General features: G+C 43.9%; 1 protein-coding gene across 12 annotated transcripts in view; it reads left to right on the top strand.

The window, feature by feature from the left end:
- The window catches only part of Map2k5 (mitogen activated protein kinase kinase 5), a 226,783-nt gene that overhangs the window by 5,631 nt on the left and 197,949 nt on the right, over positions 1-23,203 (top strand). For 7 of the 12 annotated variants that reach the window (XM_087560734.1, XM_087560732.1, XM_087560726.1 and 4 more), the window contains exons 2-3: positions 1,470-1,518; positions 13,483-13,550. Coding sequence is in view for 4 of the 12 variants with exons in the window: in XM_087560726.1 (XP_087416852.1) it covers positions 1,470-1,518; positions 13,483-13,550 (117 nt within the window). In the remaining 8 variants the exon portion in view is untranslated. The remainder of the gene's footprint in view (positions 1-1,469; positions 1,519-13,482; positions 13,551-23,203) is intronic. The other 5 variants (XM_087560729.1, XM_087560730.1, XM_087560728.1 and 2 more) reach the window with 1 other exon arrangement.

Raw genomic sequence — 23,203 nt, 5'->3', positions numbered from 1 at the left:
AGCACATTTCCTATGCACGGATTTATTTTTTGAAAAAAAAAAAAAGTGCCAAGACGGTTATGCAAATTGGCACTGCAGCAAATGCTTCTGAAGAATTGCCTTTAGAAGGAAGTTGCAGCCTCCACTCTGTAAGTACCCTGCTTTGGAAGGGCTGCAGGCTCCCTGCTGAGAAGCACTGCCAGCCGGCTTTGTCAGCTGGCTGCCTGGTGCCAGTTCTGCCACAGCCTGGCCTGGGAGCGCCATCCACTCCTGAAGAGGAGAGAGGTCTGCAAGGCGTTCGCTGTGGGATTGGACATGACGGTGGACTCTTTCCCCAGAACTTAGGTGTTCTGGGCCTCTTACGTCAGCTGTTCCTGAAGACTAATTTTTTAGTATTTTCAATATTAGAGAATCATTTACATATTGATAGGCAGATGATATACACCTTCCAGGGCCCCCTCCCCCCAAATCAACTTATATCCCAGCATCTTTAAATACGTTTCCGTTGCTTAGGAGTAAAGGTTGATAAGAACTGTCTGATATTTTTCTTTATAGTATAGAATAGAGTTGATTTAAGGCATGGGAAGAAGAGTTAAGAAGGTAGTAGGGGCAGAGAAAGGCAGAGAGAGAGAAAGACAGAGAGAGAGGAAGAGGGAGAGGGAGAGGGGAGGGGAGGGAAGAGGAGAGGAGGGGAGAGGAGAGGAGAGGAGAGGAGAGGAGGGGAGAGGAGGGGAGAGGAGAGGAGAGGAGAGGAGAGGAGAGGAGAGGAGAGGAGAGGAGAGGAGAGGAGAGGAGAGGAGAGGAGAGGAGGCCGGCCATGAGCATGTGGAGAGAGGGGGAGACAGAATGGAGAGAGAATGGAGGCAGGAAGGCAAGAGCAAGAGAGGAGCAAAAGAGCAAGAGGATAAGAATGTCTTATCACCCTAGCTGCATATCATCATAGAAACTTGTTTGTTAAAACTACTACTGTGAGAGCAAGGTACCTTGTGGTCTTTACAGAGCAAGAACCACATTTACTGAGTGTCTCCAGTGTGCCAGGTCTTAAGCGTTTGTTTTTTACATCATTTTGGGTCCATTTTTTGAAAATAATCAGAATGAGGCTCAGAATGGTCAAGTAAATATTTTTCCCAGGTTGTATATCTAGTAGTAAAGACCCAAACTTAAGTCCCTCACCCCCACCTCATAGCCTCTAGTGCGTGTGTGTGTGTGTGTGTGTGTGTGTGTGTGTAAAATAGTATAGTGATGTGCACTGTTGAATTGAGAATAAAAGATGTCTTTAATACAGTATGAAGATTTTCTAATCTTTTTTTTTCTCCTTGGAATAGAGATTTAAACTTTCTGGGCTAAGTGTGATTTTAAGCTCATGTTTCTATAGTCTATGCTAGTGTTTGAAAAATCCTTCCCAGGTTCCCCTGTTTTCTGTTGGCCTTGCCACATGTTGGCAGTAAAGAAGATGGCTAATTGTGCTTCTTTATTCTTTCTTTGTTTAGGATGTGATAGGCCAGGTTCTGCCTGAAGCAACGACGACAGCCTTTGAATGTGAGTCTGGCTTGTGTACTCTCCTGGTTCTCTCTCTGTAGTGATATTTCACATGCTTTATGGGTTGCATTACTCTCAGAACTGACAAAAACAGGTTATTTATGATCATCATATGGCACATTTAAATATTTATAAATTAATGCAAGTTTAATGATGATACTGAACCGAGTAATATTTTCTTATTTAATCATATCTTGGGTGTGCATATCTCTACAATATAGCTTTAATTACCAGCATGACCTTTATCTGCTCTTCCTATTACTATAATAGTGCAGGCAAAATGAACCATGTAAACTACCTGTAGACGATGATTGTTGATTAAGAGGTGTTAATCCTTTAGTGCTTTAGGATATCGCAGCAGAGCAAAGCTCTCTTGAGCAGCGTGTGGAATGACTCTGTTTCATGGGGTTTGGCTGCCCCCATGCTAGATGAATCCTTCTGCTCTCCCTTGAACTGGCCTTTATGGACAAGGCCAGGGTGCGCTAGAAAACTGTATTTGACACAGGCCAGGTCACTGCAGGAGCACCTTTGGTGCTGGTTTAGAAGTAGTGTAAGGCCTCTGGTATTGAGAAGGGTAAAGGCAAGATCTGGAATTCTGTTCTTGCCATGGGCTGAGGTGATTGCTCAGTGGAGAAAATGGTTGTTGTGCCATTTTGAAAACCTGAGTTTCAGTTCCTAGAGCCTATGCAGAAGCTGAGCATAGCACCACACATTTGTGCTACTGTGGTAAGGTAGGAGATAGAGACAGAGGAGTCCAGACACTTGTGGGGCCAGGTAGCTAATGGAGACAGCAAACAACTAAAAGAGCCTGTCGCAAACAGGATAGAAGGTGATGACCAATGGCTGAGGCTGGGTCTGACCTCCATACATGTGTTAAGGTATGCACACCACACTCACACATAGGAACATGCCTGTGCATGCTCGCACACATACATACACATCATACATGTGGAAATAATTGTGATTTTTTCCCCCCACATGACAGTGCTTTTGTTCCTGTTTTAAAGATGATTACTGGTAGAGTGTACAGTAATAATGCAATACAGTGCTATGTCCTTGTCACTTAGTGACAGGTAAGCTGTGTGGCACTTTTGATTCTGCAGATCTCTCCTGGAAGCTGTCAAACAGAAACACTGAACCCCTTGAAGTGTAGTTCACGTGTTGAACTCCCTTGTTGAACTTGTGCATGGCAGGATTATTTTTAGGTAGTAAGAAACTAAATGTAAGCAAAATGCCTCTGCATGTTGACTAATAAACAGTAATGTGTCCCTGTTTTGAAGTCCATAGCAGCACCTAAACGAACAAGTTTGGAGCCCATCTGTTGATATGGAAAGAGATCAGGATTGATTTTTGAATGGATAATCCCATCTCATCAAGTCTAGCCCTCCTTACCCACCTCATATATTTACAGGGGGACAGGATCTACAGAGTGTCCATTGTAGTACTTTCTCCCCTAAGAAGTGGACATGGGCCTTGGGGACTGGGGATGAATAAGGACACTTTTCACTTGATATATGTCTCTATTGCTGGAATAGTGTTCAGTAATCTGAACTTGCTTTTAAAAGCTACAGTGAGTAGGATTATTACCTACTATTTTATTAATCGTACTAGGATCTCCATGCTATTGAAGACTATATATGTATGTGTGTGCACGTGCTACAAGCTCTATTTAGACTTCTTTCAGTAGCTACAGGGGGTTGGGGTTTCTGGAATAGTCTGAGAGTTAGCCTTTGGTGTTCATACTGCTGCTGGATGAGTTAATCCATTTCCTTTAGCTTTTACAAGATTCCTGTGAGGTGCTTTGAAGGACTGTTGTTGCCACTTCAGCCCAAGAAAGGGTATCTCTCAGAACTGAGCAGCTTGCTCACATGTATGTAACAAGACCTCTGGAGTGGATTCCAGAGCTTTCCAGAGTGTTTTCTCAACACTGTCCTGGATTCTTCTCAGAGTTACCCAGTTGAGGTGTGTCCTGACTGGCTTTCCTTAAGCCTGGCAAAGAGTTTATTTTTATTTTATTTTAATCTCTCTCTCTCTCTCTCTCTCTCTCTCTCTCTCTCTCTCTGTCTTTCTCTTTGTGCATGTATATGTACATGTGTGCATGTACTTATGTGCCCCCATCCCCAACTCAAGCACTTGTGGGAGTCAGAGGACAGCATTTTGGTGTCAGTCCTCTCCTTCCACACTGGGTTCCAGGGATCAAACTCAGGTCATCAGGCTTATACCCACAGGCCTAACTTTGTACTGTCTACTGCTCCGCTAGCTTCCAGGTTTAGCATACCTTACTAATAGTACTAATTGTTCTAATTGTCACTGATGGCTTACTCGGAGCCAGCCAGTGTACTAGATTCTTTCCGTAGATTCTTGCTGGGGCTTAATTTTTGCAGTGATTCTACAAAGTAGGAAAATTAGTCCTCTGAAGAAACTGGAACTTGAAGACCTGAAATGATTGCTCTTGGTGATAGCTAGAAGTGGCGGAGCCCAGACTCAAAACAACACAAACAGTGTTTATAAGAACATGGAAATCTCTGAAGCATAAGCAGAAAAAATGTTCAGATTTCGAGGTTTTGTTCTTTGATATCATGTTCTTGTGTGTTCTCCAGCAAGGATAATGATGCTATCTGGCTGTGTGCACGGGCTTTGCTCACCTGTTAGGTCAGGCTTCTCTCCCTTTCCACCTTCCTCCCTCCTTCTGCCCTTTCTCCTTTTCTCTACCCCCTCTTTCTGCCAAGTGCTAGGACTGCTGGCATTTGCCCTAACATCCAACTCTGGACTAGCTCTAGGTCAAATAGCAATTGTAACAGCAACAAAATATACACGGAGAGACAAAAATAATGACAGCCATTGGGTGTTTGTGGCTGGCTTATCATAACCTTAGGCTGGCTTTTCTCATGTCTGTTTTTAAGTAGCTTGATTGTCTGACCCAAAAATCTGAACCACTAAGTAGAACCAATATACAAGAAATAGTGAAGATTTGGTTTGTAGGCCAATTTGCTGGGAAGTCGGGAGCGTTTTGGTGGTTTGTGGATGAGTAGCCCTCAAATAAATACAACTTTATGAAAGGACCATTTAACACTGCAGCATGTATCCAGCCCTGACTCCTCACGTTGGAGAGATGGTTTGATAATTATAGAGCCGCACAGACAGTGCAGAGCTTAAAGCTCCAGCTTCTCATAGATGGGAAAAGAGCTGAGGGACCGGGAGCTGGGAGAGGTCGCTGACTGACAGATTTCCTTGGCCAGCTCTTAAGGGGTTTGCTTCTCAGCACTGTTCTCAGAGTGGGTGGGCTCCCCGCTTCTAGTTGCTTTGCCTCCCTCACTGGGCCAGCATGTCCTTTGTTCACGTGTTAGCACTGTCCCATGTCTGTTCAGATAGAAGTTGTGAAAGGTCATGACTTACAGCTCAATGGATACTGTCCTGAGCTTAGGATTGATTATCCATGCTATTGCCTGGACCTTGGATGGCTTTGCTTTGATAGAGATGTTGGGCCCCAATTCAGGTTGCCACACACATGAGAAGGAAGAGGTTCTACAGTTGTTGCTGTGTTCTCTCTGCTTTTCCTTTCTGACCTGGTGTTTCCAAGGGAGTTAGGGCTGCATGGGATAGAAGGGAGGGCCCTCTGGGCCACATTCTGCACAGGGACTGGTGGTCCTAAGCCCCTTTTTCCTTATTACCCTTGCGGATTCTTCTCCCACATATCTAGAGCACAAATGAGTATTATTTAGTTAATTTATTTTAAATTTTCACTCCGTGTGTGAGTGTGTGTGTGTGTGTGTGTGTGTGTGTGTGTGTGTGTAGAGGTCAGAGGACAACTTGTAGGATTCAGTTCTCTCCTATCGTGTGGGTTCCAGAGATCAAATTCAGGTCCTCAGCCTTGATGGCAAGTGCTGCAACTCACTGAGCCCGAGTGCTAACCCAAAAGTACCTACCAATACATACTGGGACTTTGTTTGTTTGTTTGGCTTTTTTTTTTTTAATGTAATGGTATATTACAAATTTTAAGTAGCATAGGAATAAAGCAAAAAGTTCTCATTTGCTTGCTTACTGTTAGTAATTTCATGAGTTCCTTACACATTGTGCTGCTGCTGCCCGCCCCGCCCTCACTGGCAGACATGAGACTTCTTGTGGGCATTAGTGTGCACGTGCCAACTTCGGCCTTTGGCTGCTGCTTACATTATTTAATATACTGGATGGACACGTAAGCTTTTAACCAGCTTTTTTTATTTATATATTTTATGTATTTGAGTGTTTTGTCTACATATGCATCTGCGCACCAGATAATGGCATCAAGTTCCATTATAGGCAGTTTCAAGCCACCATAGAGTGCTGGGAATTGAACTCAGGACCCATGAAGACCAGCCAGTGCTCTTAACTCCTGAGCCATCTCGCCAGCCCCTTGCATTTTTTTTTTTTTAAAGATAAGGTTTTTCTGTTCTAGAACTCATTTTGTAGACCTGGCTGGCCTTGAACTCACAAAGATCCACCTGCCTTTGCCTCCCAAATGCTAGGATTAAAGGTATACATACGCCGGTAGTGCCCAGTGAAGTCCAGCTTTTTTAAAACCAGAAAAAAGTCAGAAGTCAACAGTGACTTAGATTGTGCCACATTGGGGAGGTTGGTGTATAATTTGGCTTTCTGGGCATTTGAAATCACTGTGGTAAAGAGAACCTGCTGCTCTTAACTTTAGTGGCCATATATATGTGCTTTCTGAAGGTGGGCCTCATCCACAGCAATGTCAGAAAGCCCTTCCTCTCCACCCTCACCAGCTCTCTCGGGATGAGCAGGTTTCCTCTCCTGTTAGTGCAGTGGTGGAAAGCTACTGTCTTTCTCATTATGTATTGGAAGAGCGTTGGTTCCTTCCATCTGCAGTTACTGTCTGGACTACTTCCTGGCACCTTTCCCATGCATCTCTTAGGCTGCCTTCTTTCTACTTGATTTCCAAGCTTTCTACAGGCAGAGCGTCGGTCCATTGTCTTTGAAAGGGTTTTTGTCCAGTCTGTTTGCTGTTCTTCTCAGCTTGTTCTGTGCCTTTTATTCTGTCTCTCTCTTTTTCTCTCTGAATCTGTCATGCTTAAAAAGATCTTCCCCATCCCGGGTGCTGAAAACATTTGTTTTACTTGCATTGCCTTTTCTTTCTGCTTTAATAGGGTTGTGCACATGCATGCTGTTTATTAATTATGCATATTTGTGTATATCATTCGTTTTTTTAAAATAAAAAGCATGAGGGTTTTTTGTTTTGTTTTGTTTGTTTGTTTGTTTTTGTTTCTTTTTATGACTAAGATTTGAAGATTTGAAGCACTTGACTTTACTCTTACCATCTTCAGCATTTGCTGGTGGGAACAGTCAGATGGGGTCCAGTTTTACTCTTCATGTGGATAGTTGATTTCATGCCAATTATTGAATACTTTGTCTTTTCCCAGATGTGTGAACATTTCTGATATGAGACTGAATTCCATAACCATAAAAGATCCTGTATGTTACGTTGTAGGCCTAAGGGATGCTGTGGGAGCTTGGCACTTATGAAGGCCCAGAGTCCCCGCTGAGTCTCTCAGTTTCATTAGCAGATTAATGAGTGCTCCAACACACCAGGTGATAAACATCAACCGTGCCCGCAGATGCGTTTCCTGTGCGTGTCTATTGCGTGCACAGTTCCCTGTATTTTTCTTGAGACTAGTAACTATTAGCCTGATGTTGTGGGACAGGGAAGTCTCAGGGGCAACTTGAAAGATGAGCTGGAAGGCCATCTAGACAAATGCTGCCTTGTGCTCACACACACGCCACGTGTTTCTGCATTTCCATGGTGCTACCCTTCAGATATTTAGGCCTGAAGCCACCCCACGTCTTCATCCTTGTCAAACTGTGTTTCACAATTTGACGAAGAAAGCATGGTTAGAAGATAAATGTGTCTTCTATTTATTTTACATTTTTGAAAGTTTATTTATGTATATATGGATTTGAGTAGAGTGCCCATGGAGGCCAGGAGAGGATATCAAATCCCTGGGAGCTTGAGTTATAGGAAGTTGTAATTGGCCCAGTGTGGATGCTGGGAACTGAACTTAGGTCCTCTAGAGGGTAGCAAGTGTTCTTAACCATTGAGCTATCTCTCCACCCTCTTAACTCTGAAAGTTTTGTATCCACATCTTATTGAATGAACATTCTCAGTTGTTTTAAATGTTTGGGAAGTTTATTTTGTGATTTAGATGGGAATCTTTTTTGTTTAATTTGCCTACATGTGTATATATGTACATCACATTCATGCCCATAAAGACCAGAAGAGGGCGTCCGATGCTCTGAAACCAGAGTTACAGATGACTTTGAGCCTCCACGTGTATGCTAGGAACTGAACCTGGGTCCTCTGCCATTGCTTCAACCTCCTTACCTAGGAACCTGTAAATAAACATATCGTGTCTTTATCTTAAATCGGGCACTATGAGCTTTTCAAGACAAACTACAATTATGGAAGTTGTAAGATTTCAGAGTGTAGAAAACAAACGTAGCTGAGTGTTGGAGCAGCGCCTGTAGGAGGCGCCTGTGTCTGAGCAGCACAGACAGTCAAGGGAGGACAGCTGTGTGGGAGTCCCTTTTTGCATCATGGGAAAGTTCAAGTCTAACCATATTTGGAAGAAATGAAGTTTCATTTTCTTAAATTAGTATATATATTGAAAGGCCATTATTTATAAGCAAACTAGATAGATTATAATTCATGATGAATGTACACTGAGTCTGAAAATATTGAACACATGAAAGTTAGTTATGCAAATTTGAGGAGCTTTGAGGAGCAAACCCCCTGAACCTGTCTTCATATAGGGGCAGCATGTGGTCTGTTCTCACAAGCTCAGCTTAGGGAGGTGGAGTGGTGCACACTGTCCCGGTGGTTCAGCAAGGTGTGCTCAGAAGATTGCTTGAGCTGTGAGTTGAGCCTGCTTGGGCTGCACAGTGACACCCTAGCTTTTAGGGTGGGGGACAATGACAAAACTCACAGCATCTGTAGCTTGTTAGGCCATCATCACCCCCAACAGGAGTAGGAAAGCAGCCTCCTAGGCCCCTGTCCCAGCCTTCCTCCTGTGCATGCAGCAGCCAGGGTGACCGTCCTGGAAGATGAGAAAGATCAGAAAGCCCCTGTGGCTCAAGAGTGGGTGAGGGTGGCTCCTTCAAATGCTCAGCGTCCAAACGCTGACCCTTTTTTCCCTTTCTTTCCCTCCTTGCATTCTTCTCTTCCGCTTTCTCTTCCATCAATTCCTCTGTGTCAGATGTTCCTTCTCCCCACAGTGCTCTTTCCCAAACTTGAGCTGTGTGTATCATCACTCGGGTGTGTGTGTTTCTATCATATGTCAAGCGCTCTGCTTGCTTTTTGCTTTTTACCATCCCTGTGCCCAGTTATAACACCTACACATAGTAGGCACCTTGTTTTGCAAGAAGGAGAAGGAAACAAAGAAATGGAAGCACTGGAGTACTGGGGGGGGGTTTGGGGGGGGGAGGCAAGCTCGTGGATATAAAGGTATGACCACAGAAAGCATGGCCAGCCATCCTGCCTAGATCAGTAGACTCCATCCCTGAGAACCACTCTGAACTTGACATCTCTAGAAATTTCCTGCTGATGTCTTTTTAACCTTTACAACCATGTTTCCATTTCTCTCCTGCTGTTACTGTAGTTCTATTGACTCCCACCTGGCACAGAAGGAGTGTGACAAATGACACATAATATATTGCCTTCACTTTCTGTCACTCTTTGTGGAAAGCCCTCCTGAGCTCCTCCTGTTGCTGCAGTAGGTGCTACAGATTCCCTGGTTTCTGCTGTTTATACACTGGGCCATTCTGATCTCCCTACCCAAGGTGCTGCTTCTCTCTGGGGCCTTTATATGCCTCCTCTAGGTTTCCCTTTCAGATTGCATGTGCCTTCAGATAAAAATCGTGAACAACATATGGCCTGTTAGAAGTCTTTTCCCAAACTCTGCCATTTTGTATATTTGTGACACACTGCAGATTTTGTAAAGATTGCTTCATAATATTTGTTTGCCATCTGCCGTACTCTATTTGGTATCTTGCTAGGATTTTTGCCTCCATTTTAAGTGACATTAACAAAATCCAGCCAGTGCATAGACATTCCTGTTCTCCCCTTGCCTCCCTAATGTGCTGGAAAATCATATTACTATGCTCCAGGCAACTAGAGGAGTCTGGGACTGTCATTGTGAACCAGTGTGTCAGATCTCTGAGCACCCCTCCCCCCGGTTATATCCAGTAATGTTATTTTGGTCAGATGGCAAAGAACCTCATGTATCAGACAGAAAAGAGTTTAGGTTATTTCCCTCCTTTGCACCCCCTTCTGTGCTACCCCCTTCTGGGGCTCTGTTCCAGCCCTTTATGCCTTTAGAAGTCTTGGTTCCCTTTTAGTACGTTCTTATGATTTGTTACTCCAGCGAGTTTAGTTTTAAAGTCAATACAGTTTGAAAGGCAAACAGCCAGGGTGTTTGCTGGAGCTGTTTGAACCAGTCTAACTTCCGTTTAAAGTGTTTCAGGTCACTGTCTACTAAGCTGCTTGGTAGCGTGTCTACTTCCTACTTTCCCTTCTTCCCAAGCTTGCCATTTAACTGGTTTGGGAAAGAGGTTTAAACACTGAGGTGAGTGGCTTGTGGCCGAGCCTGCCATCCTAGGGTCAGGGACAGGTTCAATTTCACTCTTTGGCCAGCATCACCTGAATTCTCACGAGTGTGCTTATCTTTTTTTTTTTTTTTTTTTTGGAGCTGGGGACCGAACCCAGGGCCTTGCGCTTCCTAGGTAAGCGCTCTACCACTGAGCTAAATCCCCAGCCCCGAGTGTGCTTATCTTTATGTGGTTATTTTTCTGACCCAGCCTCCCCTTTGGCAAGAACAGGGAGTCTTCATTAAAGCAGCTAAGCATGGAAATTAGAAGGTAAAGCAGTCCCCTGAGAAACCAAGACCGCCGTCAAATAGGGTCTCCTGTTAGGCTATAAGAGCTATTAGTCATCATGCCACATCAGCTTGATTCTTATCACCAGGCTCAGTTGGAAGGCTCCTTTCAACTGGTCTGAGATCTCCCTCTTGGAGTCAGCACTTCTCTCCCAACCCTTCTTGTCAGCTTGAATACCTTGGCTTGGTCTGTCTGTTTTGCATGAGGCGCTCAGTGAGGAATTGCCCCGATAACTGACTTCCCTAGGAAAAATCTCAAGCTTACCTAGAAACCAGAATTCCAGAACACTTTAAGTAGTCTTAGGTATCTAAGGCTGGGTTTGAGAACTCAGAGATTTCTACCCCATTCCATCTCCTACCCACCACCCACTTCTTCTCTCCATCAATACTTTCTTATCTTAGAAATATAATTATATGTGGTGTTTATGGAATTTATGCTTTCTCATCAGAAATCATAAAACGCTCTTCACCTGTTTTATTAAACTCTGAGCACTTTTTTGTTCTATTCAAAGAATACCTTCCTGAGATCATGTGTATGTACGTGTGTTAGAATTTGAATATGGGCTGTCCCTTTGTAACCATCATCTGCACAGTTAGTTCTGATGCAGAAATGAGATTTGCCAAAAGCTCCTTTGTGTTGGACAAAATCTGACCCCATTTGATTGATTATATGTGTTCACGCATGTGTGTGCAGGTGCACGTGTATTTGTATGAGTGTGTCTGTGGCCAGGAAGGCCCACGGAACCGCTCCCCTCATCTTCACCTCCCTAGCAAAGAGATTCTCTTTGCTTGATCTTCACATTGCTTTACCTACTGAGTCATCTTCCCAGCCCTCTTTGAGTTGGCTTTAAGTCAGAAATAGGAAGTGCCTTCATTTGTGGTAGTACATAGTCGTATATGCTTTTATACTACCTTTTTTTTTCTTATCTGCTGAATTTCAAAGACTTCCAACTTAGCCTTGAATATGTTTCTAAGATCTGTATGGAAATACCTTTTTTTTGTTGTTGTTTCTGATAGCATGGTGTTTCTGTCTAGTTTGTCCTTAGGAAGTCTATTTTAAAATCCAGAGACAGGCAAAGCAGCTCTTTTTGTGCAGAGATCGCTCAGACGCACTGGGACATGGGAATGTGCCCTTCTGCACACCAGTGTGGTGCTCTTGACTCTTGCTGTAGTTTCCAGTAGGGGTTCTTGACGGCTCCCAGCTGTTTGGGCAGTGACTTGCAGATGCTGTTTCTCGTGGGGCTGGGGAACTCTACAGCATGAGGCTTGGGAGAGAAAGCACTTTGAGAGCTGTTGGCTCCAGTTACCCAGGGAAGTGCTGCTTTCCCTGCTTCTGTCAAAAAGGAGCCAGTGGTATTCTGCTATTGGTAGTAGACTAATTGAGACAAAGCACAGACTCCTTTCCATGGCCCCTATGGCTTTGTTATCAAATAGGAGGACATCTTCAGAATGTCTACAGCTGGACAGGAAGGTATGCCTATTGGTATGCAGTGGGCGATTCATGCGTTGAACCAAATCTCGCTGTTCGTTCAGAACTGTGCAAACATATTCTCTTATGATGAGATGTCCAATTTGTCTGGTTTGGAATAGGAACTTGTAGTCAAGGCAGCAATTACATGCTGTAAACAGAAATATAATGCTAACTGCTAGCAAGTATTCAGATTCTGAGCATGCTGCCCAGGGCCCACCCCTTCTAGATTGTTACCGGAGCAGGCTGTATACACCATTCAAGTGTTTTAGGCATTTTTCTTTGACCTATGTATTTAGAGCTTCCACATCAACTGTCAAATGCTTCTGCTCATGTTAACATTTTGTTATTACATTTCATTCATTCATTCATTCATTCATTCAGTTAGTGTGTGTGTGTGTGTGTGTGTGTGTGTGTGTGTGTGTGTGTGCCTCTGGGCATGCATATTCTGCAGCATATGTGTGGAGGCCAGAGGACAACTTCTGGGCATTGAACTTCTCCTTCCACAGTGTGGTTTCTAGGGATTGAACTCAGGTTGTCAGGCTTGGAGGCAAGTACTTTTATCCATTGAACCATCCTGGTCACCAATGTGTTCCTACTCCCGACATGTTTTCTTTAGAAGGATGAAGTATCAAAATCTTCAGAAATAACCAGAAGTCATTCTGAGTCCAGCTTAGGAAAAGGTGTGGGTGCTGATTCAGTCAACAACTCTATTTTAGGTTAAAATTGAGATCTGATCTTTTCAAGAGGTCTATCTTTAGGTTTTTGAAAGCAGCTTTTAAAACTAAGAGAATTACTGAAATGAGCACATTACTTTTAGATGTGGCCTCTTTCCACTTATTCAAATGTGCACATTCTGGTTATGGGTTCTGCAGTCTTAATAGCCTCAAGTCTTAAGACTGTTACATTATTCCAGAATAACACGCTTCACCATCTTCCGAAGGTCAGAGGAATGGGACAAATGAAAATCTTTGGAGAGAGCTTTGAAAGTTAGGGCGAAAGATGGGAGCCCCCATTAGAGTTGCTTTGCTTTTCTCCTTGTGCGAGGCCCCATGCCTGCTTCTGTAAAGCAGAAATCATCCTGGTGTCCATGTTGCAGGTTGCAGTGTGGTTCTTAAGGTGGCAATGCACATGAGCACGTTAGAGCACCTTGTGGGCTGCAGTGGTGTCAGTGTGGGACATTCTCACCTGCTTCAGTGACGTGATGGCTTGCCTGGGAGAGAGGAGGAATAGAGAACAGGAAGTCCAATGCCACCTGAGACAGAGTTCTGACTGTAGGACGGGCCTGTCTTCTCTCAAAAGCTGACACGTTGTACTCCAGTTAAACGCACCTGACTTAACATGTATGCCTAGAATAACTAGAGAAATACTTTGATTTTCACCTTTCTTATAAAAGAAAATTTTAGTTCTTTCTTTAGCAAGGGCTCTAAATCCTTTTCTAGCCTTGGTGAGTACTGCAGCCATGTGCACCTATTCCCTCAGAGACACAATGAAAAGTCAAATAAATCTTCAAAAATAATAAAAAAAGAGAATGCAAGTCTTACTGCTTTCATCGTATTCGTTTTTAAACAGATGAAGATGAAGATGGTGATAGGATTACAGTAAGAAGTGACGAAGAGATGAAGGCAATGCTGTCCTACGTAAGTGTGCACACGAGGGCTGTTTCAAGATAACGCGTGTGCGTGAGTGCGTGCGTGTGTGCGTGTGCGTGCATGCGTGAGTGTGTGTGCGCACGTGTGCGTGTGCGTGTGCGTGCTTATGCTGGCGTGTGCTGACGTGTGTGTGTGTGTGTGTGTGTGTGTATGTGCGCGTGTGTGCATATGCTGGCGTGTGCTGGCGTGTGCGTGTGCGTGCGTGTAGGGCAGAGGACAACTTGCAGGAGTTGGTTCTCTCCTTCCACCATGTGAGTTCTGGGGATCCAACTCAGGTCGTCAGGCCTGGTGGTAAGTGCTCTTAGCTGGTGAGCCATCTCATTAGCCTAGCAAACAAGGACCATTTTTAAAGAATGTTAATGGAATTGAGGATGCTGTTTCTTGGGCACAGTGAAGATAGTAAGTGAATCACAGTTGCTATAGCATTTTTCTGTATAATAGATAAGGTTTTCAAAGATTTCCTTCTGTGAAAGTTAAGGGCATTATTTTCAGAAGACACTCACTGATCATATCATGAACATTAAGAATAATGCATCTTAATGACTTTTGCATTAGGTATGGTGCAGACTAAATGGACTATCAATTTCCTGTATTTTTTATGCAGTACTTAAAGTAACGGCTCATTAAAAATGAACCCCTGGGCTCTAAAAAATTTTTCAAAATCTACTTTTGACTGGAGATGTCTTTCACCCTTCCAGACTGCAGCTATGACATAGCTGCAGGCTTCCGGGTGCAGGAGTTAAAGATGTACTCCTGGTTGTTTTATGCCCTGCTTGCACCTTGAAATGAACAGCAAGGTGGCTCCCTGATCCAAAGTGATGGGGGCTGCTTTCTTTGGTATTTCAACTTTCCCTGAAATTTTGCATTAACAATTTGTCCTGAGACTGAAATAGGTGCCAGAAACAGCACATTTCTAATTGAAACATTATTAGAAATTCTCAGTACCGACTGAGAAAACTTCATAAACAACAGGAGACATAATGCTTCCCTGAGTTTCTCCCAAGTTTTATTTTACTCGTTAGTAATCTGACTGGAAAACCTTCTCTGTGGTCTGATGGCAAGCCCTGTGCCAGTGGAGCCACCGCTCTGCTCTAGGTTCCTGGCCTCAGGCAGACAGTTTAGCCTTGAGTACCACAGTTGCCTCATCTGTCAGTGAGTGGCACACGTCCTTCCTACTGCCCAGGGCCATGTAATGATCAAATGGGTGAGAGATGTGAAATGCTGTGCACGTGCAAACTGACATTACGATAGGCACAACAGACAAGGCCAGACAGGTGCTTTTCTCTGAGACTCTAATTGCAGCCAGCAGTTAGGGTGTATGTTTTGGATAGCCCTTAACTTCAACCAGGATATTGTTTCATCGTAATGAAAACTGTAAGCTGTCTGTGTGGGTTTCCGCCAATAGTTTTAATTTAGGGTAGGAGGAAAGAGAACAAGAGGGATGGCATGATTAACAGAGCATTGCATTCCTACCAGCCCAGAGTAGGAAAAGTCAATTTCCCATTGACTTCCCATTAACTTATGTGGGAGTCTTTGTGTACTGAGAATTTAGAGCTGAGATCATCAGTACGTGGAAGACTGAGCAGGATTGTCTTTGCCAAGGCGTTGCTGCTTTTGATAGATTGGCTAACTCTCCCGAGAGCGTGACTCCTTTGTTTTTAGAAAACGCATGCACACAGACGAGTTCTGGTTTTCTAACGTAGGTCTTTGACAACAGCCTATTTCCTAGACATTCAGCAGACCCACATAGAAACAGTATAGATTCTCAGAAGACCTTATAAACTGTACCTGGAGAAAGAGAACTGAGTGTGACCCTCGTGACACTGCTAACCTTGTCCATGTCTGTGTGTAGGGATGGTGTGTGTGTGTGTGTGTGTGTGTGTGTGTGTGTGTGTACAAGCAGGTGTGAGTACACATGGAGGTCAAAGATCTTGGTCGTCAGTCTTCACTGTCTGCCTGTTTGAGTCAAGGTCTCTTTGATGTTAGCCACTGCATATGCCAGAGTAACTGGCCTTTGGGCTTCTGTGCAGTCTGCTGTCTCTGTCCTCCATCATGCTGTCGGGGCTCTGGGATCATGGACACACGCCACCACACCTAGCCTTACATGGATTCTGGGGAAGCCTCACCCTTTCATGGCAGCACTTTCCCCACTGGCCAGCTTCTGAGCCCTTAAAATGTGGAAATAATCATCTGTGATAGATACTAGCTCTGCATTTTAGGGGCTAGAGATTGAACCCAGACACTCATGTTTCCTAAGCACGGCCCCATCGCCGAGCTACCCTCCATCTCTTCATCTCTGTTTGGTGACTGGTTGAAAGACATGCCCAGGGTCTTAAAGCTACATTGGAAGTTCAGAACCTGGAGCTGTGGAGATAGATGGCTCAGTAGGGAAGAGAAGCTACTGCTCTTGCCAAGGACCCGAATTTAGTTCTCAGCACCTACTTTGGGTTGCTCACAACTGCCTGTAACTACAGTCCCAAGAGATTTCTGGTCTGTGGGTACCCACATACGCATGCACAAACCCGCATACAGACTTTCACATAACTGAAAGTAAATTTTAAAAAGAAAGAAAATACAGATTTTTAAGTTTGGCCTTTCTAAACTCCACAGCCATTTATTCTTTCACTAGTGTTTTCCTGGTCTGCCACCTGGAATATCCTACCGGGAACTATGGCCAGGACATTATAGAATTGAAATGATTAGTTTATACAGTATCTTAGTTGTGCTGTCTACACCATACATTCTTTATAAATTATTCTTGTTTGTTTTGTTTTGTTTTGAGACAGGGTTTCTCTGTGTAGCTTTGGCTGTCCTGGAACTTGCTCTGTAGACCAGGCTGGCCTTGAACTCAAGATCTGCCTGCCTCTGCCTCTTAAGTCCTGGGATTAAAGTTGTGAGCCACCACTGCCCCCAGCTTTGTGCTTATTTTTCAGTTGCAGTACTTAATCATTTTTTGTTGTAGAAACATATTAGTCATGACCTTGTTGTCATACAACATAACCTCGTAAGACATATCCTTAAACGTAGTCCTTGATATTTTTTTTTGAGAGGCACTTCTTGGTCTGAAAATAACACAATAGAGTAGTTGGCTATCCTTTTAGTCTGTCTCTGTTCTGACGGTTGGACATCCCTCTGGGGCAGCTTTGCCATAGAGAACTCTGTAGACTGAGCTCCACAGTAGCCTTCCTCACTAGTCCTCGGGAACACCAGCCTGATACTGGGATTCCGCATTGCTATTTATTTATTGATATTTTTAAACATTTTTAAAAATTTTTCTTTTCTTTTTAAAAATACAAACCAATTGCAATTTCCCCTCCTTCCCCTCCCTCCAATTCTCTAGTTCCTCCTTTCCCTCCCAGATCCATTCCTCCTCCATTTCCCCTCAAGGAAAGAGCAGGCCTCCTAGGGATATCAGCTAAACACAGCATACCAAGATTCAGTAAGACTATGTACAAACCCTCGCATCAAGGTTGGTGAGGCAACCCAATAGGAGGAAAGGGGTCTCAAGAGCAGATGAAAAAGTCAGAGACAGCCCCCGCTCCCACTGTTAGGAGTACCACAGAAAACGCCAAGCTAACAACTATAACATCTGTGCAGAGGACCTAGGTCAGACCCATGCAGGCTTGTGATTGCCACCTCAGTCTCAGTGAGGCCCTGGGAGCCCTGCTTCATTGATTCTGTGGGCTGTGTTCACCTGGTGTTCTTGACACCTCTGGCTCCTAACAATTCTTCTTCTCTACCGTCCTCTGGGTTTCTCTGAGCTCCAAGAGGAGAGGCTTGATAGAGATTTTTAGCACTAAGTGCTTACATAAAAAATTTGGTACAGTTTCATACTAGAAAACACACTGAAAGCTCTAGAAGTAAGCATACTGTGGTGGTTTGGATGTGCCTGGCCCAGGGAGTGGCACTATTTGGAGGTGTGGTTTTGTTGGAGTTTGTGTGGCCTTTTTGGAGGAAGTGTGTCACTGTGGAGGTGGGCTTCAAAGCTCCCCCCAACACCGAAGAGTCAGAATTTTCCTAGCAGCCTTCAGGTGAAGATGTAGAACTCTTAGCTCCTCCTGCACCGTGCCTGCCTGATGCTGTCATGCTCCTACCTTGATGATACTGGACTGAATCTCTGAACCTGTGAGCCAGCCCCAATTAAATGTTTTCCTTTATAAGACTTGCCTTGGTCATGGTATCTCTTCATAGCAGTAAAACCCTCACTAAAACACACACCCAAGAGGAGACAGCAGGAAATAACCAAACTTGGGGCTGAAATCAATAAAATAGAAACAAAGAGAACAATACAAAGAATCAGTGAAACAAAGAGTTGATTCTTTGAGAAAATCAACAAGATAGACAAACTCTTATCCAAACTAAAAGAGGGAGAGAGAATATCCAAATTAACAAAGTCAGAAACAAAAAGGAGGACTGACAGGCACCCAGGAGATGCAGAGAGCCAGGAGGTCATGCTTTAAAACCTTTACTTCACAAAATTGGAAAAGCTAAAAGAAATGGATAATTTTCTCAGTATTTATTAAATTCAGATTATTTGCTGGGTGTGGTGGCTCATGCCTTTAATCCTAGCACTGGTGGGCACATGTCTGTGAGTTTGAGACAGCCTCGTCTACATAGTGAGGCCTGTTCTCAAAAATAAATCAATGATTAAAAAATAAATTCGACTTGGCTCTGAAAGGATTTGGCATAGAATGGAGGCATGGGAGAGCCCTGTGGTAAGAACAAGACACAGCTCAGGCTTTCATGGGGATTGAGGAAAGTTGCAGTCACTGTAAAGTCCTGAAGAAGCAGTGGCGGTGACTCACCTCTGTCCTCTAATCATTTTCTTCTAATGATTTCAAAATGAAGAGAGTCAGAAATGCAACCTCGGTGTCAAAGCTTGCTGAATCATCCCCCTCCTCCCAGATAGGATGCAAGGATTTTCTGGCTTTGGGCCAACACAAATCTAAGTTTTTACCAGTAATTTAAATAGATTTTCATATTAGACCTGAAAATGTTGGCTTTTTAATTGAAAACTTATCAATTATTTAAATTGCCAGCAGCCCGAGGCTGTTAATTTTCTGAGTGCTGTAATAATGGCAGACGGTGGTTTTTGATACATGTGAGGCGGGGCCTATCGTGAGGCAGTGAGGGCATGTCCTGGCAGCAGGCTGTGTGCTGCTAACTAACCAGCGACAAACTGAAGGCTGCCATCGAACATCAGGACCGTTTCGGCTAAGTTATTTAGAAGTTGTATTCTTTCCCCATTCAATATATTTTTTAAGAGATAATGAGAAGAAAACAAAGCTATAATAAATTGTCTTTTAAGAAAATGTAAAGTAATTTGGTCTCCAAGGAGATATTTAATGTATTGAGAGACTTCAGCAGCCAAGTGTTATTACAGCAGCGTGGCGATAGCTCTCTGCATTCTGTTATGAGTTTGTGTTAATCAACAATCTGTTTTTATAGCGTAGTTTCTTGTAAGTTATACTGCTAGAATATTCTACTTCTGGGATCATGGCTTCTCCTCTGACACTACTGTATCTTTTTAATTCCTCTATAAAGTATTTTTTTAATTAGAATTTGAAATGCTTTATTAGAAAAGCGTACAACCTACATATTCTAAAAACTAAATACCTGATCATTGCGAATTATTTAAAGGCCCCTGGTAAATATTCCCTTATTGTAGTTTAAATTTTGTTGTTTTTTCTTATTTTCCCACATTATTTTTTAGAAAGATTAAAATAGGTGGGTGTTGTTTTTCTGTGGTCTGTTGTATTGCAGCTTGGCAGTGCCATGGAGGGCCTTTAGTGAAGGGCTTGCAATGCTAACTCTTCCTTGGATAGCCTTTCAGTAGCAGCCCCCTGTGCAACTGTGACTGATTCATATTTATTTCTGCTCGGTCCCCTGTCTAGCAAAGGACTTCGCATCAGATTCTCTTACTACTCCTAGGCTTGTGAGTGGAGCAGAGTACTAACAAGAATAAGTCTCTTCATTTTGCCCATCCTCTCTTTCTTATTTCCCACATTGCCAGAAGATGCAGGATGCGTTTTACTGTAATGCCTCTCATTATAGCAGAGACCTTGTGTTTCCATGGAGTGTAAGTATTCCCTTTGGTGTACTTGACCATTGTGTACCTTGTTAGGCAGTGGGTACCATCAGGGAGAGCACTCTTTGACCTTTGGAGCACCCTGTAAATTGGGCTATAATTATCTTTACCCTGGTCTGCATATCTTGGAGATTGCCTCTAAAATCGTGTTAACCTGAGTAGAGCTGGAGGGCACCTCAGAAGTCTTGTGTGTGCCTTTCTTTCACAGGTAAACACATAAGCCTTTGACATCTGCTTCTGCTTCAGAAATGTGTTAGGGGCACAGATCTGGACCAAGGAGGCCTGGACAGACTCCATTGGCCCCCAATCTGTTTCAAGTGTGGTTTTTATTCTGGTAGCTAGTAAGTTTTACTGAGAAAATTTTGTAAGTACTACTTTTTCTTCTTGATTATAAAATGTAAGGGTTTTTTTTTCTACATCGTTTATGCAGATTATGGTCTTCTGAAAGTTGAAAATTCTTGGCCAAGTTTACCACATAATATGCTGTCCATTTAGGCATATTACATTTAACAAGTAAACCAAAAGTAGTCTGGTTTTCTCATCCTATTCAAGGTACATACACACACACACACACACACACACACACACACACACACACACACACACAGATGAGAAAATAAGAATAAAACTTATTTTTAGAGCTAGATCATCTTTTCCTTTCTGTGTTACCAAGGACATTTGGGGGTCTTGAGATAGAAATAAAAATGTCGTAACCTCTTTTTATGCCTACCTCGTAAAGTATCTCGGGGCATGCATGGCATCCAAAGGGGATTTGTGTGCAGCTTTGGAAGAAAGGGAAAATACAGGTAGGCCCCACCTCCAACGCACCAGGAAACACTGGAACTCTGCCATATCTTCGAGTCCCCAGGATTTCGGTGTTGGTATGGCTTATTCATACTTGCTCTCTGTGGAGAATGAGTAGCGTATTTATAATGGAATGTCCCAATTGGCCTTGTCTCCATGGCCAGGTAGTCTTGTCCTGTTGCAGTGGATGGCCTGCGTGGCAGTTTAGACCTCTTCAGAGAGGAAAGCAGAACTTCTAGATGGCAAGTGGAAGGTTAGTGTGGACACTGCCCCAGCTTCAGCTGAGAACACCTGAACATATTGGACGAAGGGCACACTGTGTTAGCTAAGTTGAATCTCACCTGCTGTTGGCTTTCTATTACGACCATCGGGAGCTTCCTAAAGTCCTTTATAATTTTGCTAGCCAAAACAAATGGTATTACTAAACCTGGTCAACTTGCTATTGTGGTCATTTCCAAAACATGAATAGGTACGTGTGTAGTGGCATTAGTCTGGAAGCAGACTTCAGAGTTGGTCTCTGTTGATCTTTTCACTGAAAGCCTGTGGTTTTCTTTTTTCCTCATCTTCTCAGTCCATGACCACATGGCCCTTGTCATAGAGTAAGTTAAGGAAGAGTCTCCTTGAGACAGGAGCTGTGAGTTGTTAGGGAAACAGGTGACCTGACATTCTTTTACCAGAGGTTCACAGCAGGCTATGTACATAGCACATATCATGTTAGGAGCTCCAAGAATCCCCTACAGCCCACAGAGATCCCCAGTGACTAAACCTGCCGTGAGAGAATGAAGTACTGAGGCATGGCCCCTGCCCTCGATGAGCTCCTGGAAGAAAACACCACACAGCCCTGTGAGCAGCTCTTACTTTGTGTATTATTTTAATGCTGTAGTGCTGAGCGAGGGATGCTGGCACCTCCAGGAGGCAGAGCTAACCTGGCTCTGTAGTGGCCAAGTGGTTGAGCAGTCTTGTTCAGAGCTTCCTGTGTCACCTGCCATCAGGAACATTGTTTTCTGGGTTCAAGCAAGAGGTTCATAGCACTGTCTCTTTTCCCCCTAAGTTCTTTATAGAAGGTTTCCCATGTACCATTTTTTCCCCTTAGTTTTGATCTTCCTAGTGACTTTAAGGTGAGTGAGGCCAGTAATGTCCCCATTTTTACAAACCTGTGTGCCTTTCCTTAGGTCACAAAGTTCTCTTGTTCTGTGACTCACTCACTCACGCACTCAGGTAGTTTCCAAGAGCCAGGATATTCTGGGTGATACCACACTGGTCAAGCAGCTGATGGAGGTGGGCACGGTGAATGTGCAATCCAAGCCCTGCCCTTCTCTCCACACATTTACCTTTCATGGTCCTGCGGGGGCAGCAGCAGAGAGAAGCCCAGATTAGGACAGTAAAGCCAGCCTGTCCCAGGAGAATGACAAGGATGAATGCTGAGGCACAGGGTGCCTGTGAGCACAGAGAGCACCAGACCCATCTTTGAGGACAGTGGAGGCTTCCTGAAGAAGTCGGTGTCCTGGTGGAGTGGACAGGGCCCATGGGACTGGGAGGAGTGTTCTGGGCAGAGGGGCAGTGTATTTAAAGGTTTAGAGACAGAAGACAGCATGGGGAATTCAGGAGAAGCTGCCTGTGATTCAACTTATAGGGATAACAGAAGAAGGAGGGTGTGTGGGAGAAGAATTCTAACACATAGTCATGGTATGAGCTGTTTCAGACCAAAGACAGTGGTGGCTGCAGGGCTGTAAGGGGTCAGGAGATTTGGGAGTTCAAATCCCTCCCAAATCCACATGAGTGGTCTAGGAAGGGGGTGGCCAGGATCAGTTGAAGCCATCTCCTAGAGCCCCTGCACTTCATGACTTGGCAAACCCAGGTGGCAGAAAACCAGATTGGAATCTGAGGGAGGTAGAGAGGCAGGGAATTAAGGTTTGAATTGTAGCATGGGAGGGGGCTCTGATCAACCAACTGGATGTTCTCCAAATCTCAGGAGAGACATCTAGGCTGACATAAGGTTTGTAACTCGACAGGCTCTGCTTAGTCTTCATGACTGCTCTGCTGATGGAGACCCGTGAAGTGGGGGTGGGAGGGAGGGTACAGTGAGAAGGGAGGATTGGTCAAGAGCCACAGGGGCCTCACCTCCATCAAGGGGCACATTGGCAGGACCGAGAATGAGAGTAGCTGAGGGGTGGTGGTGCTGGTAGGGTGCTGTCTGAGCAGAGGCCCCCCAAAGGCCGTGAGTGCAGGGCTAAGATGGCTGAGTTCAGAAGCCAGGGCTCTTTCTAGCAGTCTGCTCAGTGATCCTGTCTGTTTAGTCAAATATTTAGGGTATGTGTGACCCACCTACTGTTTATTTCTTAGGTAGTAAGCACGTGTTTCATATTGTGAGCATTGTGCTAGAATAAAACCTTTTGTTGTTGTTGTTCACTAATAACCTATGTTTATTAGTTTATTGGTAAGCTATTTGTCTCAGATTTAAACAGATGAGTACACTAAACATATGGAAAATTAGGAAAGTACATGAGGTATTCAGTGTTGAGTCTAACATGTATAGGCCTTTGTGGGGGAGGGCTGCCCCCCTTTTTGATAGAGAATCTAAGCCTTGTAATACTAAACTGTGCTGTTTTGAACTCAGGTTGTTGGGTTTTGTTTTTTTTAAATATCATAGATTTCCACCAAAATCGAATTCTTGATTGAATTATGCTGTTGTAATTAGAGCTGGGTTCATAATAGGAACACTGCTTGACAAACTTGCAAACAAAGCCAA

The sequence above is a fragment of the Rattus norvegicus genome, chromosome 8 (assembly GCF_021556685.1).
Source record: "Rattus norvegicus strain SHRSP/BbbUtx chromosome 8, alternate assembly SHRSP_T2T, whole genome shotgun sequence".
Classification (NCBI taxonomy): Eukaryota; Metazoa; Chordata; class Mammalia; order Rodentia; family Muridae; genus Rattus; species Rattus norvegicus.
Note: the sequence above shows the minus strand (reverse complement) of the source record. Positions and strands in the feature narration are given on the sequence as shown.